This window comes from Polyergus mexicanus, unplaced genomic scaffold (assembly GCF_030449975.1).
Source record: "Polyergus mexicanus isolate NDT 795.1 unplaced genomic scaffold, iyPolMexi1.0 SCAF_15, whole genome shotgun sequence".
Classification (NCBI taxonomy): domain Eukaryota; kingdom Metazoa; phylum Arthropoda; class Insecta; order Hymenoptera; family Formicidae; genus Polyergus; species Polyergus mexicanus.
The window spans coordinates 2,397,116-2,410,905 of NW_027223335.1; the positions used below are offsets into that span (position 1 = coordinate 2,397,116).

At 33.8% G+C, this 13,790-nt stretch overlaps 2 protein-coding genes across 13 annotated transcripts in view; one reads left to right on the forward strand and one right to left on the reverse strand.

Annotated features, from left to right (window-relative positions):
• Window positions 1-13,790, forward strand: part of LOC138940025 (protein jim lovell) — a 25,146-nt gene continuing 11,356 nt past the window's right edge. For 4 of the 7 annotated variants that reach the window (XR_011447932.1, XR_011447934.1, XR_011447933.1 and 1 more), the window contains exons 1-6: window positions 9-616; window positions 1,379-1,819; window positions 1,900-2,002; window positions 5,446-5,870; window positions 5,969-6,187; window positions 9,250-9,444. Coding sequence is in view for 3 of the 7 variants with exons in the window: in XM_070308500.1 (XP_070164601.1) it covers window positions 119-616; window positions 1,379-1,819; window positions 1,900-2,002; window positions 5,446-5,870; window positions 5,969-6,187 (1,686 nt within the window). In the remaining 4 variants the exon portion in view is untranslated. Of the gene's footprint in view, window positions 617-1,378; window positions 1,820-1,899; window positions 2,003-3,347; window positions 5,149-5,445; window positions 5,871-5,968; window positions 6,188-7,284; window positions 7,601-9,249; window positions 9,604-13,790 lie in introns of those variants that run through there. The other 3 variants (XM_070308500.1, XM_070308499.1, XM_070308501.1) reach the window with 3 other exon arrangements.
• Ninac (STKc_myosinIII_N_like and MYSc_Myo21 domain-containing protein ninaC) overlaps window positions 6,906-13,790 on the reverse strand; it is a 21,820-nt gene continuing 14,935 nt past the window's right edge. For 4 of the 6 annotated variants that reach the window (XM_070308495.1, XM_070308496.1, XM_070308493.1 and 1 more), the window contains 14 exons: window positions 13,330-13,670; window positions 13,016-13,226; window positions 12,737-12,878; window positions 12,072-12,530; window positions 11,548-11,834; window positions 11,141-11,397; window positions 10,968-11,036; window positions 10,539-10,717; window positions 10,100-10,314; window positions 9,794-9,891; window positions 9,248-9,471; window positions 8,235-8,422; window positions 8,068-8,158; window positions 6,906-7,587 (listed from right to left, as the gene is read on the reverse strand). In XM_070308495.1, the coding sequence (XP_070164596.1) occupies window positions 7,279-7,587; window positions 8,068-8,158; window positions 8,235-8,422; window positions 9,248-9,471; window positions 9,794-9,891; window positions 10,100-10,314; window positions 10,539-10,717; window positions 10,968-11,036; window positions 11,141-11,397; window positions 11,548-11,834; window positions 12,072-12,530; window positions 12,737-12,878; window positions 13,016-13,226; window positions 13,330-13,670 (3,070 nt within the window). In that variant the 3' untranslated portion in view covers window positions 6,906-7,278. Of the gene's footprint in view, window positions 7,588-8,067; window positions 8,159-8,234; window positions 8,423-9,247; window positions 9,472-9,551; window positions 9,612-9,793; window positions 9,892-10,099; window positions 10,315-10,538; window positions 10,718-10,967; window positions 11,037-11,140; window positions 11,398-11,547; window positions 11,835-12,071; window positions 12,531-12,736; window positions 12,879-13,015; window positions 13,227-13,329; window positions 13,671-13,790 lie in introns of those variants that run through there. The other 2 variants (XM_070308497.1, XM_070308498.1) reach the window with 2 other exon arrangements.

Sequence of the window (13,790 nt, forward strand, 5' to 3'; positions counted from 1 at the left end):
AAGAATATGCAAAAAAAACTGTAGATTCTGCTCTAAAGACAAACGGATTTACTCTAAAGCTCTTATTTCATCGAATCCGATATATTATGGCAACGTTTTCAAAGTTGTGCGTAAATAAATGCGGGACCATATGGAATATCATATCCCACCGTCCTTTTGTGCTGTACGTGCAAAAGGTAACAGTCCTGTAGCGGAAGACAGGTTTGAAGCGGCACGTCATTCGAATTTGGCGCGCGAACGGGGACCAATAGCGCGGACGGCCATGCTGCTCGGTGGTATTCTCACGATATTTGTGCGTGCCTGGTACGACTGCTGTCCCACTCTCCCACTGTCGCGTTCGCCGTCCCCGTCATCGCGTGAGAGGGTCCCGCGGACACCACCGTGCGATTGCGTCCGCGACACACCATCGAGCGTGCCGTCCGACATCAGCCGCGATATGTCAAGTCAAATATGTCTAAAGTGGAACAGTTTCCTCAGCAATATCGCGACCAGCTTCGAGAGCCTATGGGAGGAAGAGGGTCTGGTGGACGTGACCCTCGCCAGTGACGGACAGTGTCTCACGGCGCACAAAGTGATACTATCGGCCAGCAGTCCCTTCTTCAAGAAGGTCTTCCAGGTGAGCTTGCTGCTCGTCGACGAACTTACGCGAGCCATTGTTGAAGTTTCTAGGAGGATCCCGGGATCTGTCCTCTCGTTTCGTAGTTGCATCGAACGCGTGTTGTCGAGCCTTGACAAGGTGATACGACAACAACGCGTTTGACAGCTGTCACGTAGCCTTCAAGAAGCTCTCATGTCGAGGTTAGAGATGATTGTCGCGATCATTTTCGAGATAAACTGTGCAATTATTGACTAGGATATGGTTATCAATTGTAGTTAGTTTAATCCAAGCTCTTAATCATGACGATTTGCTTATCTCAATTTTTGTTGACAATGTGCTTCTATATTTTTCTCTAAACAATGCGATAGAGATTGCGTTTTGTAATTTAGATAAGTTGTAGTTAGAATAATCGATTTAAATCTGTTTTAAAATATAAATATTTTTTCTATTAATTTTAATATCAATTTTATTTATATTTCTTTTTTCTTTCACATAAATTTCGTCAGTTCTGCTATGAGCTTTATCATGCATTTTCTGAATTGATTTGCCATACATGTATACAAACAATATTAATTATTTTTGAATAATTATATATATAACAATTAATTTATAATCAAAAAATAAGTAAAAGAAAAAATTCAGTAATTAAAAAATCTGAATAAATAACAATTTGTACATAAATACTATAATAATAAATTAATAATATGAATAATAATCTAATTTTTGAATACTAATAATATGAATATATATTTCGACAATTTTATCTTTTTGTTTTTTTAGACGAACCCATGTCAACATCCTGTTATAATTCTTCAGGATGTACATTTTAGTGAATTAGAGGCATTACTTATATTTATATATAAAGGAGAAGTAAATATTGAGCAGAAAAATTTACCAGCGCTCTTAAAAGCAGCAGAAACATTGCAAATTCGGGGCTTGTCTGGTGGAGATATTTTTGCAAAGGAGTCCTATAAACGATTAGCTGAATTAGAACAGGCTGTAGCCGAAGATGTACCGTTAACTAAAGAAGAAACATCTAAAAAAAAGCAAAAGGTCAGCAAACAACAGAATAATTCTATATTGGAGAAAGCTTTAACACCTAGAATACCGCAATCAGAGAACACAAATGAATCTGCGACCAGTGATCAAAGCGGGAAGGATGGAGAGTATATGTTGCCTGAAACATTACCAAATCCAGTATATCATCGTTTGGAGATGAAAGTTAGTTGAAAAAATTGTGATAGCAATGACGATGTATTTCGATATTATAATACAACACATTTAATTCAAATGCATTTCAGATAGAACCATTGGAAATGGCAGTAGATGATATCCAAAAGCGATCTCCATTAGATAAGGATCCAGCGGAAAGGCTAGATACAGGACAAGCAGATGGGAATCAAGGTTAGTGTCATAAAGCATTCGTCAAATATTTTTTATACCATAATTTATGTATATATTATGCTATTATACATATATAATTAATCATTGTATATAGATTATACTTTGTGTGTTTGTGTGCTGGAAAATTGTGTATTATATTAAATGGCAACATTAAGTCTTTTTTGCATTTTCACTGTCATATTATTATTGATGTGTTTTTCCACTTTATAATAATTAAATACAATTCTAGTAAATTAGCAATTTGAAGATATATTTTATATATACAAGCATATAATATACAGAATATTTTAACATTGCCATATATTTTCTACAATTGTTCTAAAGATATTTGAAGATGATTTTTCTCACCATGGAATATCTTCATCAAATTCATTCAACATTCTGTCAATTGAAAAAAAGGATGTGACTTATTCTCAGTAATTTGCCGAATTTGTAGATTATTAGTAGTGTGCATTTATTATATATATTATCTTTATCAGAAATTGAATGTCACATTAAATTTGATAAAATTAAATATTATTGTTATTAATCTATGTGTAAAGTTTTTATTTGAAATAATAAGTTGCAATCTAATGCAAGGGCAATAATATTTTGTTTTTTTCGAGATTCGAATATAAGTTATATATATTTAACATGTATTACTCTTATGATTTATTGTTTTCATTAGCACATACACAATTCATATTCTCACATAAGCTTTCTATATACAACCGTGTACACTGATTCATCATCTTTGCATATGTTTGGCAGCTACTATAGTATCAAAGCTTTTTCTTTGATACGGCAACTCGTAGCTTTTTCGAATCTTCAGTTTGCTTTCGTCACATATATTCTGTTTTGCTCGTTTTCTTTTGGCGCGCCACGTTTCCTTTATTTGCTATATCGTGAGAGAGGTAAAGACAAAGATTGCGTGCACGAGTAAAGAGTACTTTATTGAAAAGACAATGAGAGCGACGTAATTAGCATAATAAATGATAAACGTCTTCGTGATTCATTTCATTGCAGCAAAAATATTTCACAGTATTTGATACGCGCGATAGTATATCGTTGTCGCTATCCTGAAATATGATTGATTTGTAATAACTGTAACTCGTGCAAAAACTGGCAAACTCGTCTTCTTTCATTTCCGTCAAAGTTTATGGGAACGAAGTCGGTTTTTCGGAGTCACGCCTCGATATTGACGGTGCATGTGCGTGAGCAGTGCATACGTGAGATGGAAGATGCGTGATTGGTCCTTCATTATAGTCTTTACACTCGCTCGCATTTTCTTTATTATGTGCGCGTAATTCACGTGTGTGTCGGGGCAGCCCGTGTCTAAAGCGCGCTGTGCTGATGTGTGTGGCAGGGTCTGGGAACAGTCCTGCTGAAGACATTTCCGGTTTATCTGGCTTGTCCGGGCTAAGTGGATTCTCGGACGTCAAGCCGCTGCTTTACTCGTATCAGCATCTACCTTACGCCGATCTCCTACCGAGCCCGGACATAATCTCGACCTGGGCGTCGTCTCGACCGATGGATCACCTAGCTTGCGATCTCATGAAGATCCTTTTCACGCCAGAAGAGAGGATCCTCTGTAATGTCAACGGCAAAATGGGAAAACAGCAGTTTGATAGCAACAAAATACATTTAATCAGGGAGGTTCTGTTGCACTTCAGCGGTATAGCGCCTAACAGCATCGAATGGGAGGAAGCGTGGAAGAATTGCGTAACCAAAATCGACACGAGCAATAGGGGCCTGAAAAGGTATTTGTTTCAAAGGCGCTCGGTCTACACCCAATGACTAGGGCGTTTCAGGTCAGGGGTCAAACGGAAACGTTTCCACTGGCTGGAATAGGATCGTTCTTGTAAACCTGTCGCCTCGTTCGTCGTTCTCACGCGATTGTCGCGGGGTTCGTCCCTCGCTTGTTCCTCTTCGGTGTGAAGCTTTCGCGCAGCTTTACATTTAGGACGTTGTAAAAAATTGATGTAAGTAGATATTAAGGTTCGTGTATGGGGGAAGAAGAGACGGACGGTCAGCTGGCATGATCAAAAATCGTGAAGTTAACACGTGCAATAGGATCGGAGTACAGGTGGTCTTCGATTCGCGATTGATGATTCTAGGCTGTAGATTTCGGGGTGACAGGGTGATTAGGCAAGAGTATTATAGACGCGATTGAGTTATTTATATACGCTTTAGGTTCGCCGCTCGACATGACGAACGATCGAATAATTCTAAACCTTCCTCTTTCATTATAATTCACATTAAAAGGTATTTCTTCCGAGATACTTTGTTCAATCTCTCTCCTTATCTTTCTTGTTCTCGCACACCGCGTATTCAAAACAAAATCTTGACGCTTCTCATAACGCGCTTACGAGCGAAATCAATCGTCCAGCTGTCTGTGTATCTCTATGTTTTTTTTATAGTACCTTGAATAACGTTACATTCCTTCATTTATTTGCGGTATATTCAATGCGAGAATTTACTTTGACAGTAACACATTACGATATTAAAAAGTTGGCGTTTCAGAGAGACACGCGAGTCTCCCTTTTTCTCTTTCTCGCACTCGAATATAACACACACATACACATCAATATACACATACACATCACGCACTCGCTACGCATTATCGATACACGGACAGGATGTGCGTGTGTATAAGCATTCGTTACGCGTCCATGTGTACGATATATACACGGATGTGCACATGACTTATAGATATATGTATGAGATATGTGTATATATATATAAAATATAGATATATGATCGTGTCGGTCATGTTGGTCACGCGCGTGCGTAACGTAACGCTGCACGACCGCGGCAGCTCTATGTACACTTAAAGGAAGAGATACCGTAGTTCTGACGACGAGGAATAGTGATTTAAGACATGCTTATAGAGTATTTAAATCGCAGTAGAGGGTCACTCACACACACATACAGAATGTGCGTTACGAACTATTAGGATATACGTTGCGAATCAATGTGCGATTTCTTATCGCGTGCGTCCTTTCCTTAAGATTCGCGCGAAAGTGTTCTTTGATCTCCGTTTACTTGTAAAATCGAGTCGTTTTTATTGGTTGCATCTGCGATATAGGCGTTAATCAGTGAAATATATATTTTAACAGCTTCGAACCGACTATTATTTAAATCGATATTATTGTAGACAAAACAAACGACTGGTCGCAAATAAACCTATTTTACATTTTTAATTGTCCCTTTATTTCCGATGTACCTATCATACTTCTTTATTATGTATCCATGCAAAAACAAAATAAATGCTGCTCTTTATAATATTTAAAAGAGCGATAATTTTTTTCAACATTTTTTTTCTACAGAAAAAACGTAAATATTTTCCTATACATTTTATATTATGAACATTACTTTAAATTAAATCAAAATTGAAAGTTGCGCAATCTTATCAATTTTCATTTATAAAGAGAATTCAAATGATAGATTGAAATTTTTTACAGGATCGTTGAAACCGATTGTGACAGTGATAGCCGAAGCTCGCAATACTTCTCCAGACCCGCAAATGCATAACAAAGATCCGCTCACAGTTGAACAGAGTTCGCTGTGGAATGTCACAAAAATATTAGAGGATTCGCCATCTGATTCATCGAATCGTTTTCGTGTCGAACATGCGTTAGATCAACCGAAATCCTCGAATTCCTTTATGAAACGCAATCCTGGAGCTTCGCAGCCCGACAGTTTCTCCGCATTCACCGAATCCTACGGTACAGATTTATCGGACGGGATTATAAAAAATGGACCGGCATATCCGCCGTTTCCTTGTCCCTTCTGCGACAGGGCATACACGAGTTGGGGTTTCCGCAGAAGACATATAAAAGCCGTTCACACCATCTCTCCATCTCTTAATTGCAAGTGGTGTTTACAAGTAAGTTTCCAATGCTTTCAAATTATTGCAGGATATATGAAGTAAGCGAATCTAATTATATTTGCATTTATTTGATATTTTCTTTCCATTATTGTCAGATTCTTCCGACACATGCGGCTTGGAGACGCCATGTAATATCGGCGCATAATCTATCGGCCAGTGACGCACACAATGGTCTCTTAATCCTAGAAGAAGCACACATGGTTCTCCAAATAGCGCATCCTACTAGATTGGATACATTGGTTAACATTATTAAGCAGAGTTCTCAACAAAACTGTAGTCATGATAACTCACACACTCAACTGGATAAAAATTAGGTAAATGTTATCAGTCAGTATTTATAGTTTTTGTATCCAAAACTTGTTATTATGACTTTTAACTTTGTTTTAATTCTTGACATTATCATTGAGATCATTAACAAATATAATGGCAATAAATACTATATAGTCTATGTCTATATAAAGATCAAACTGTGTGTGTTCAAGCAAATGCAAATTTATCTTCTTATATTCAAAAATTGTAAATGGTTATAAATTAAAATGTATTTTTATTATATACATGTATGTATATATATTAGAAATAGAAATACATACATACATATAAATATTATATATAAGATATTTTAATATATTTTGTTCATGATTATGTGAACAAAGACGTACATTATATAATTTTTTTTATTGCTGTTTTTATATGATGTTCTCTCTAATTCTAAAAAACGGCATCTTAAATATTATTTATTAAGATTGAATGCATAAAGATAAATGGCAAAATAATATACCTTTTCATATATATAAACTATTGTGATATATGTATAGACAAATTATTATCTTTATGTGAATTATTTTATATCAGTATTTTTATATTTTTCCATCCACATCATGCGTGTTTATTATAAATGTACAATATTATTATAGTATACTAGGTATAATTTCATTGATGTTAAGTTTTTCATAATGAGATTGAATATTGATTCTGAGTTATTGATAATAACATTAAAATGAATATCATAGAGGAGTAACATTCTATTATAAATAAGTCATCGTCAGAATATTAATTATATATTCATACCTAGCAATTGTTGATATATTTAATCAATAATTTCGCAGAAATATCTATGAATGATTATAATCTTCATCGTTTATAGGTTTTGTTACAATGTTGCATCAGTAATCGACAATTTTCAAGCTTTAAGCTTGAATCAAGATATATGTATCTTAATATCTAATCGCTAGACAGAATCTAAAGTTTTGGAGGAATCAGGTGTATTTCAGTTTCCATTAAACTTCAGCAATCGTTTTTCCTTATCAAATTATATCTCTAGCAATGACAAGTATAGAAAAAAAAGAGATAGTTTGATTAAATACAACATAACTGATATTCATGCAACCGATCTCTCTTCGATATTTTATAGCTCAACCACTTGGCCTTTAACGACAATGCCTGGTGCAATCTCCGTAGTAACACTTTCGTCGTCATTTGCGCATTTCTCATTCCACGCGTCCTGCTGCGCGTATTTCTCTGACATGAGAATCATCTCGTTTGGACTCCACTCTGGTGAATCTCGAGTACCGCCATTTTTGTTGGTGAGATTCGAATTGCATAAGTTTTCGTTACGGTGACGATAAAATTCTGGCATTGACGGCGATGTGATGCTCTCATATACAGGATTGCGTTTCATCGAAGCACGCTGATGAGGAGTTTTCCGCAGCATCGCCTAAATTAACAATATCTTTAGGGAAGATTGATAGTTTGCTAATCTTTTTTGAAGTTCGTGATATATTAATTATTTCATTTTTAATATCTTGTTATATAATATCTTAATAATTTAAATCACGAATTAAAGAAATTTTATAATAAATAAGACCAATATTACGATATATAAGATTAGCTTCAAATTGGTAAAAAAGTAAGCTCAATAATTTTATTTAGACCGTTCAATTTTTAATAAAGGAAAAAATATTGATTTTAATTAATATTTTATATATTCTAAAAAATTTACATTTATAAATAAAACAATATAAATATTGATTTATGGAATTAAATATGTTTAAATTGATAGTTTCTGTAAACTTTCAATAGAGATCCGAGTAATTTTATTCAACAGATTTCTAATAATAAAAATATTATAAAAATGTTTATATGTGTGTATATAACTGTATAAAAAGAATGGAATAAGTAAAACAATACATTTTACCTGAAAGTTAAACGGAGGTGCGTCATCGTTTTCATCATTGTTGTTTCTAACTTGTTGTCCAATCATTTCTAATTCCTTGATGGGATTTACACTGTAATGAAAAAGAAAGATTAGGCTACGAGAATTTATTAATTAAAAATATCATTTATCTCAGCAATGATATATACCGAATATTATTATTGATATTGCGATTAAGTCTATCCTCAAACTTCCAGCTTGAGTCTCCATCAATATTGTTTCTGTTTCGAACATCTGACTCATAATGGTTAAAATTTCGCATTGTTGAAGGTTGCCCTTGATTGAATAGTGGTACTTTTTGTCTGCAACGTGCTGATCCATCATTATCGATATTGTTCTATAAAAGTAAATCTTTGTATATATCTTATAAGACTAATCGTAATTATATCTTTCAATGTAAATTTTGATGCATAATATTTTGTAAAGCATATTGTCTGGATATAATATTTCTTTTAATACTATATCAAAGAAATAAAATTTTGAACTAAAAGTTTTGAGTTGTAAACAATTGCATGTATTAAAAGATTTTATCAAATTAAGCATTTGGCATATAAATAAATCTTTATCATTCAATCATGTGTTTTATAAATTTGCTTTAAGAAAAACGTTTAATTTATTTAATGATGTGAAGATTAAAAAATAAAGATTTATGAAATAATGAGAAAAATTTCACTGAGAAGAAATGTTTTTAACGAAAAGTTTTTTTTTTAATAGACGTATAACAACTACAAGTCAATCAAGATGTATATATTATGCATATATAGGGTGTATCTGAAATGATGCACCAAACTTTAGGAGCGTATTCTAGAGGTCAAAATAAGACTTTTTTTTCTTATGAACATGGGTCCGCAAATAAAACTCCCTCTTGGAGTTTGGCAAATTAATGTTTTCATAATATACGTTTTTATTTTTTCATTTTAGTAGCTTACTTTACTTCATAATTTACTAGGCTATACCAAATTTCTGCCATTTTTTTAAAAATACAGTCAATTTTTAATTTTTTCCCCAAACTTTAGAGACCTCTAGCTTGGAGAAGGGTTCATTTGCGGACCTATGTTCATAGGAAAAAAAGACCTCTTTTTGACCTCTAGAATATGCTCCTAAACTTTAGTACATCATTTCAGATACATCCTATATATAACAGCTATATTTATAAATTTACAGAGTAAGGAATGCGAGATTCGGAGGATTGTATGGTGTCACGCTCATTTGCAATTTGAAAGCCGGGAGCTCGATTCTTGTGGCGAGTTGGATCCACCATTGGACACTGAATCGGAACATTAGGATCTCTGGTGAACGGAGTGTTGATCAAACTTTGTTCTCCTCCAATCGACAAACGATGAAGGGGCACGTGATGTGGTGAGTTTGTCGTTTGAACCTCTACATCTAAAAAAAATGTATCACATTAAAAGAGAATTTTGCTTTTCGGGTCTACTGTTGCTTTTAAGTTTGTTTTACTTTTGTACCTTAAAACGCATTCTAAGCCTGCTATTTTTATCATTTTTCTAGTGAATTGCATATTATACCTATGATATAAATGTTATATATCAACATTTTTATTAATTAAAAATTGTATCAAAATTCGCAAATAATATATATGATAAGAGTCAATATAGAAAAAAAACTGCGAATTTATACATATGTATATTGAATTTGCTTTAAGTTCTTAGAATCTTAGAATTTTTCTTTTTATCGAACATTGACGTACCTCTAACGTTAACGTTATTGTTGGCCCAAGGAACGGTTTGCCTACGTAATGGTGCGTCCCAAGACTCGTGTTCGTCGTCGCTTATCGTGGATATTGATCTGTGAAAGTGTTTTTGAAATATTAAATGCATTATCTGCATTTGCAATTTCGTGTTTTTAATTTTATTTAAGATTTTTTTTTAATTCGCGATGTATTACATTTGCAGAAAGATCAGTTAATATAAATTTTATGCGTATCTTGTAATCAGCATGTAGATTGTTTCCATAGATAAAAGTCAAAATTGGAAAGATATTTTCGGCAATTTACCCTGCATGTTTAATTTTTATGTTCGAGGGATCGTTCATATAGCTTGTATCGAAGTATGATAGTTCTTGTTGCATATTGAAAGGTAGTTTGTAAACTTGAGGTGGTTTCATTTTACTGTAGGCATCTACTTTGGCATTTGGATCGATTTTTTCAAGAGATACAGGTTTATTTGTCTCGTTCAAAGTTGCCACTATTGATTGATTGTACAGATGAACCTGTCGATATGTAAAACAATATATATATATGTTATACTTGATATTTATTTATATATTCATGATTTCATCGAAAGTTATTATTATATTACATGTAAAAATATATAGGAAATTTAAGGTATAATGAAACGCAAAATACTAAATCTTATCGATCAGACGCGTTTATTTTTCGCTGCGAAAATTCTTTAAAGTTTCAATTTCTTGATAATGCATTTTCGTCATAATACCTGTTGCGAGAACTGCACGAGGTCTTGATAACGGGCTGCACGGTACCGTAGGAGGACTTGGAACATGCTCTTCGATCTCCACCTGCTGCAATAGAATTTGATAAAATCCTTCGTTTCTTGATTCATATCTCCCTTCAGCAAGGGCCCCATTTCCTTTCTCACTATATGTCCTCTGTATGCTAGTGAAGTGAATATAATATTAAAGTTATATATATATATATAAGAAGAGAAGAGGAGAGAGGAGAGAAAGAGAAGAATGTTTTATATAAATATTTTTCGACAAGTTTTTAAACATTTTATAAATATCCGATTGAAACGTAAACTTGGAATGTCAGGACTTATTTATCGGACATATTTAAGAACATATTGTTTAAATAATAAATAAAAATATTATATTTTTCGGAATCCAGAATTAATATTATTAGTTACCTTTCTGTATCATCAATGCCGCTTCATCTTCCGAAAGCGAGTCTTTTTTTTTGAGTGACGCTTTTTTTTCTGAGATAATACACGTTACCATTGATCGAAATACATATATTCATCAAAATAATTGGAAAATTACATTTACTATGATTCCCTTAATGATGAATTTACATACTTACCAATCTTCTTTTTGATGCTCATCTTTGAAACGATGTTCTTGCGCGCTAAAAAGGCACGCATCATACACTGTACTTTTATGATCTTCCTTACTTGTGTTTCGTATAAGCGCGATAGATATTCTTCATTGTAGTATTTCAAGAAGACCTTGGTCTTGCCGATAATCCATCCTTCCATCTTTAATCTGACCAGGAGTAATCTGCAATTATCTTTCGTGATCTCGACTGTTTCGTTAAAATCGAAGGCCAGAAATTTATATCTGTAATTAGAAATAGTCGTCTTTGCATTTATACATAACAAAACGAGTGTTTTTTTTTTACATTCAGCTTTATATTAAAGGAAATATGCATACATTTTCCGATAATTTGTTATTCGATTCAAAATGTTATTTTTAAGATAATTAAATTACCTGCGAAGGAATTCTTGGAAAGGTATTCTATATGGATAACCGCGTTGTCTGGCTTTTGCTGTGTCAAGTACTGCTAACGCTCTGATTTGCTGTCTGACAACTTCCCGATAAAAACCTTGAGGAGCATCCTCGAGGTCGGAGCGTATGCATCTAACAAAATGCGTGCCACTTCCCGCGCCTATCGCAAGATTTTTCAGAATTTCGAGACTCGTTGCTCTGAACGTTAACATACATGTCCGCATTTTGCGAGTCTGCGAATATTGTCCTCTAGACGCAGTATTGTATTTCTGTTGAATTAAAATAATAAGTAAGATTTTAGTTAATAAGTAAGTTAAGGTAACTTAACTTAGAGCAGTTTAGTTTTTGCGAAAAGTTCTTCATCTCCAAATGTTTCTAACACGTTTAAATTAAAATACAAATGTTTTGAAATATAAATAGAAAATATTGATTTTAAATAGATCAAATATTCTGTTATTAAAATTAAAATTGTGATATATTAAATATTTGTTTATCATCTAACTTACGCGAAAATTGGAAGATTCCTGCATAAGAGCGCTCCATTTATTTTTCGACGTTTTCTTTGTCGCGAGACAAGGTTCATGGACAATCGTCAAATTGCCCGATTTGGTCAGCTTGTTGGTGAACATTTGCTTAACTTCATCGTTCGAGGAATATCTCATCGTGCCGATCATTTCCGGCGGCACGAAATCTCGGTTTTTCGTTGCGATTTCGCTGGCGTCGTATACCAATTTGCCGGTATAGTGTGCGATCGTGAATTCGTGCGAACTTATTGGTTTCACATAAATGCCATACTTATGCCTTTTGATCCTCTCGAAAATGTACTGAGCGTCCTGCATTTGTCGCGAAGCATCATCGATAATACGCAGGAGACCATTCTCCTTGTTCATCAACTGATCGATCGCTTCCTTATTATCATAAAAGCGTAATCTTCGTGTGGGTACATCTTCTTCATCTTGTTCTTGCTGAAATAGAGGAAAAGAATATGTAGTGTACAGGTTTTTACGTTTTTCTTTAACATGTAATCGATTTCATTAGCATATTCGTTATTTGATACGTAGAGGTAAAAGAACTCGTAACTTCATTAATTAGCTTTATAAATTTTATAAATTTGTTATAGGTTTATATATTTTAATAAATTAGCCATTTACTAATTTATAAGGAAATTTACCATTTCCCAAGTAAATATTCTCTGATTATAATAATATTGCATTTGCTCGTTCATTGTATTTATTAGCAATTGTTCCAATCGATTTACCGAGAAACATTCAAATCCAAAGTGATCGAGGATGCTGATAGAATATTTGTCGCCACTGGAAATTAAAGTATAAATGGTGTAATGTTGTATATCTATCAATAGGCAGAGAAAAAATTGAAAGAGAAAACAGTTTTATCGTTTTCATCTACTACACAACTACACACTTCTATATGAAATTTCCGCGTAACTTACTAAAGACTACGAGTCATTGAGAGCTTATAATTGATGACATTGATTATCCAGTCTACTAAACGCTGATAAAGAGTATTCGCCAAGATATCTCGTGCTTCTTTTGCCTCTTCACAAGTGTGTTTTCTACGCACCACCGATCCCTTCACGATCAAGCAATAATTAATGAGAGCCCAAATAAATTTTCTCCGGTCTAAGCCAAGGAGTTCGGCTACTGCAATTTGAAACAGCTAATCAGGTTTTGCATCTAGCGGACAAGTATTTTGATACGATTTAATATATCAAAGTAAATCTTTTACGAGAAGTGCATTCTTCACCTCTGTTAGCGGCTTCGTTGCTGTCCAATTCAGCCTCTCCGTTATTACCTTCAACGAATCGGATCTCCCCGAGTATCAAAATAGCTGCGAGTATTTTCCAAATGGTCTCGCAGTGCTCTTTCATATCCAGAAACTTAAAATTTTCTATAAGTTCCTCAAACTTGACCGCGTTGTGCTCTGGATCGTTTCTCACTTTGAACGCTCGTTTCTTCTCGTCATTCTTGTCGGTTATTCTAAGATATCGAAATCTTCTTCCACTTGGTAGGCAATAGTTCTTTAATTTTCTCGACGCATCGAGACCGTCGTACAAGTAATAAAAGGCATGGAAGTTTGATTGATTTCTGGAAAAGTATTTTCTTGATTTAATATATTTTTGAGATATTATCTTAAAAATTTAAAATTTTTAATATTTTTCTATTTTATCAGATTTTTAATGTTAATTACATTATATCGAAATTTAT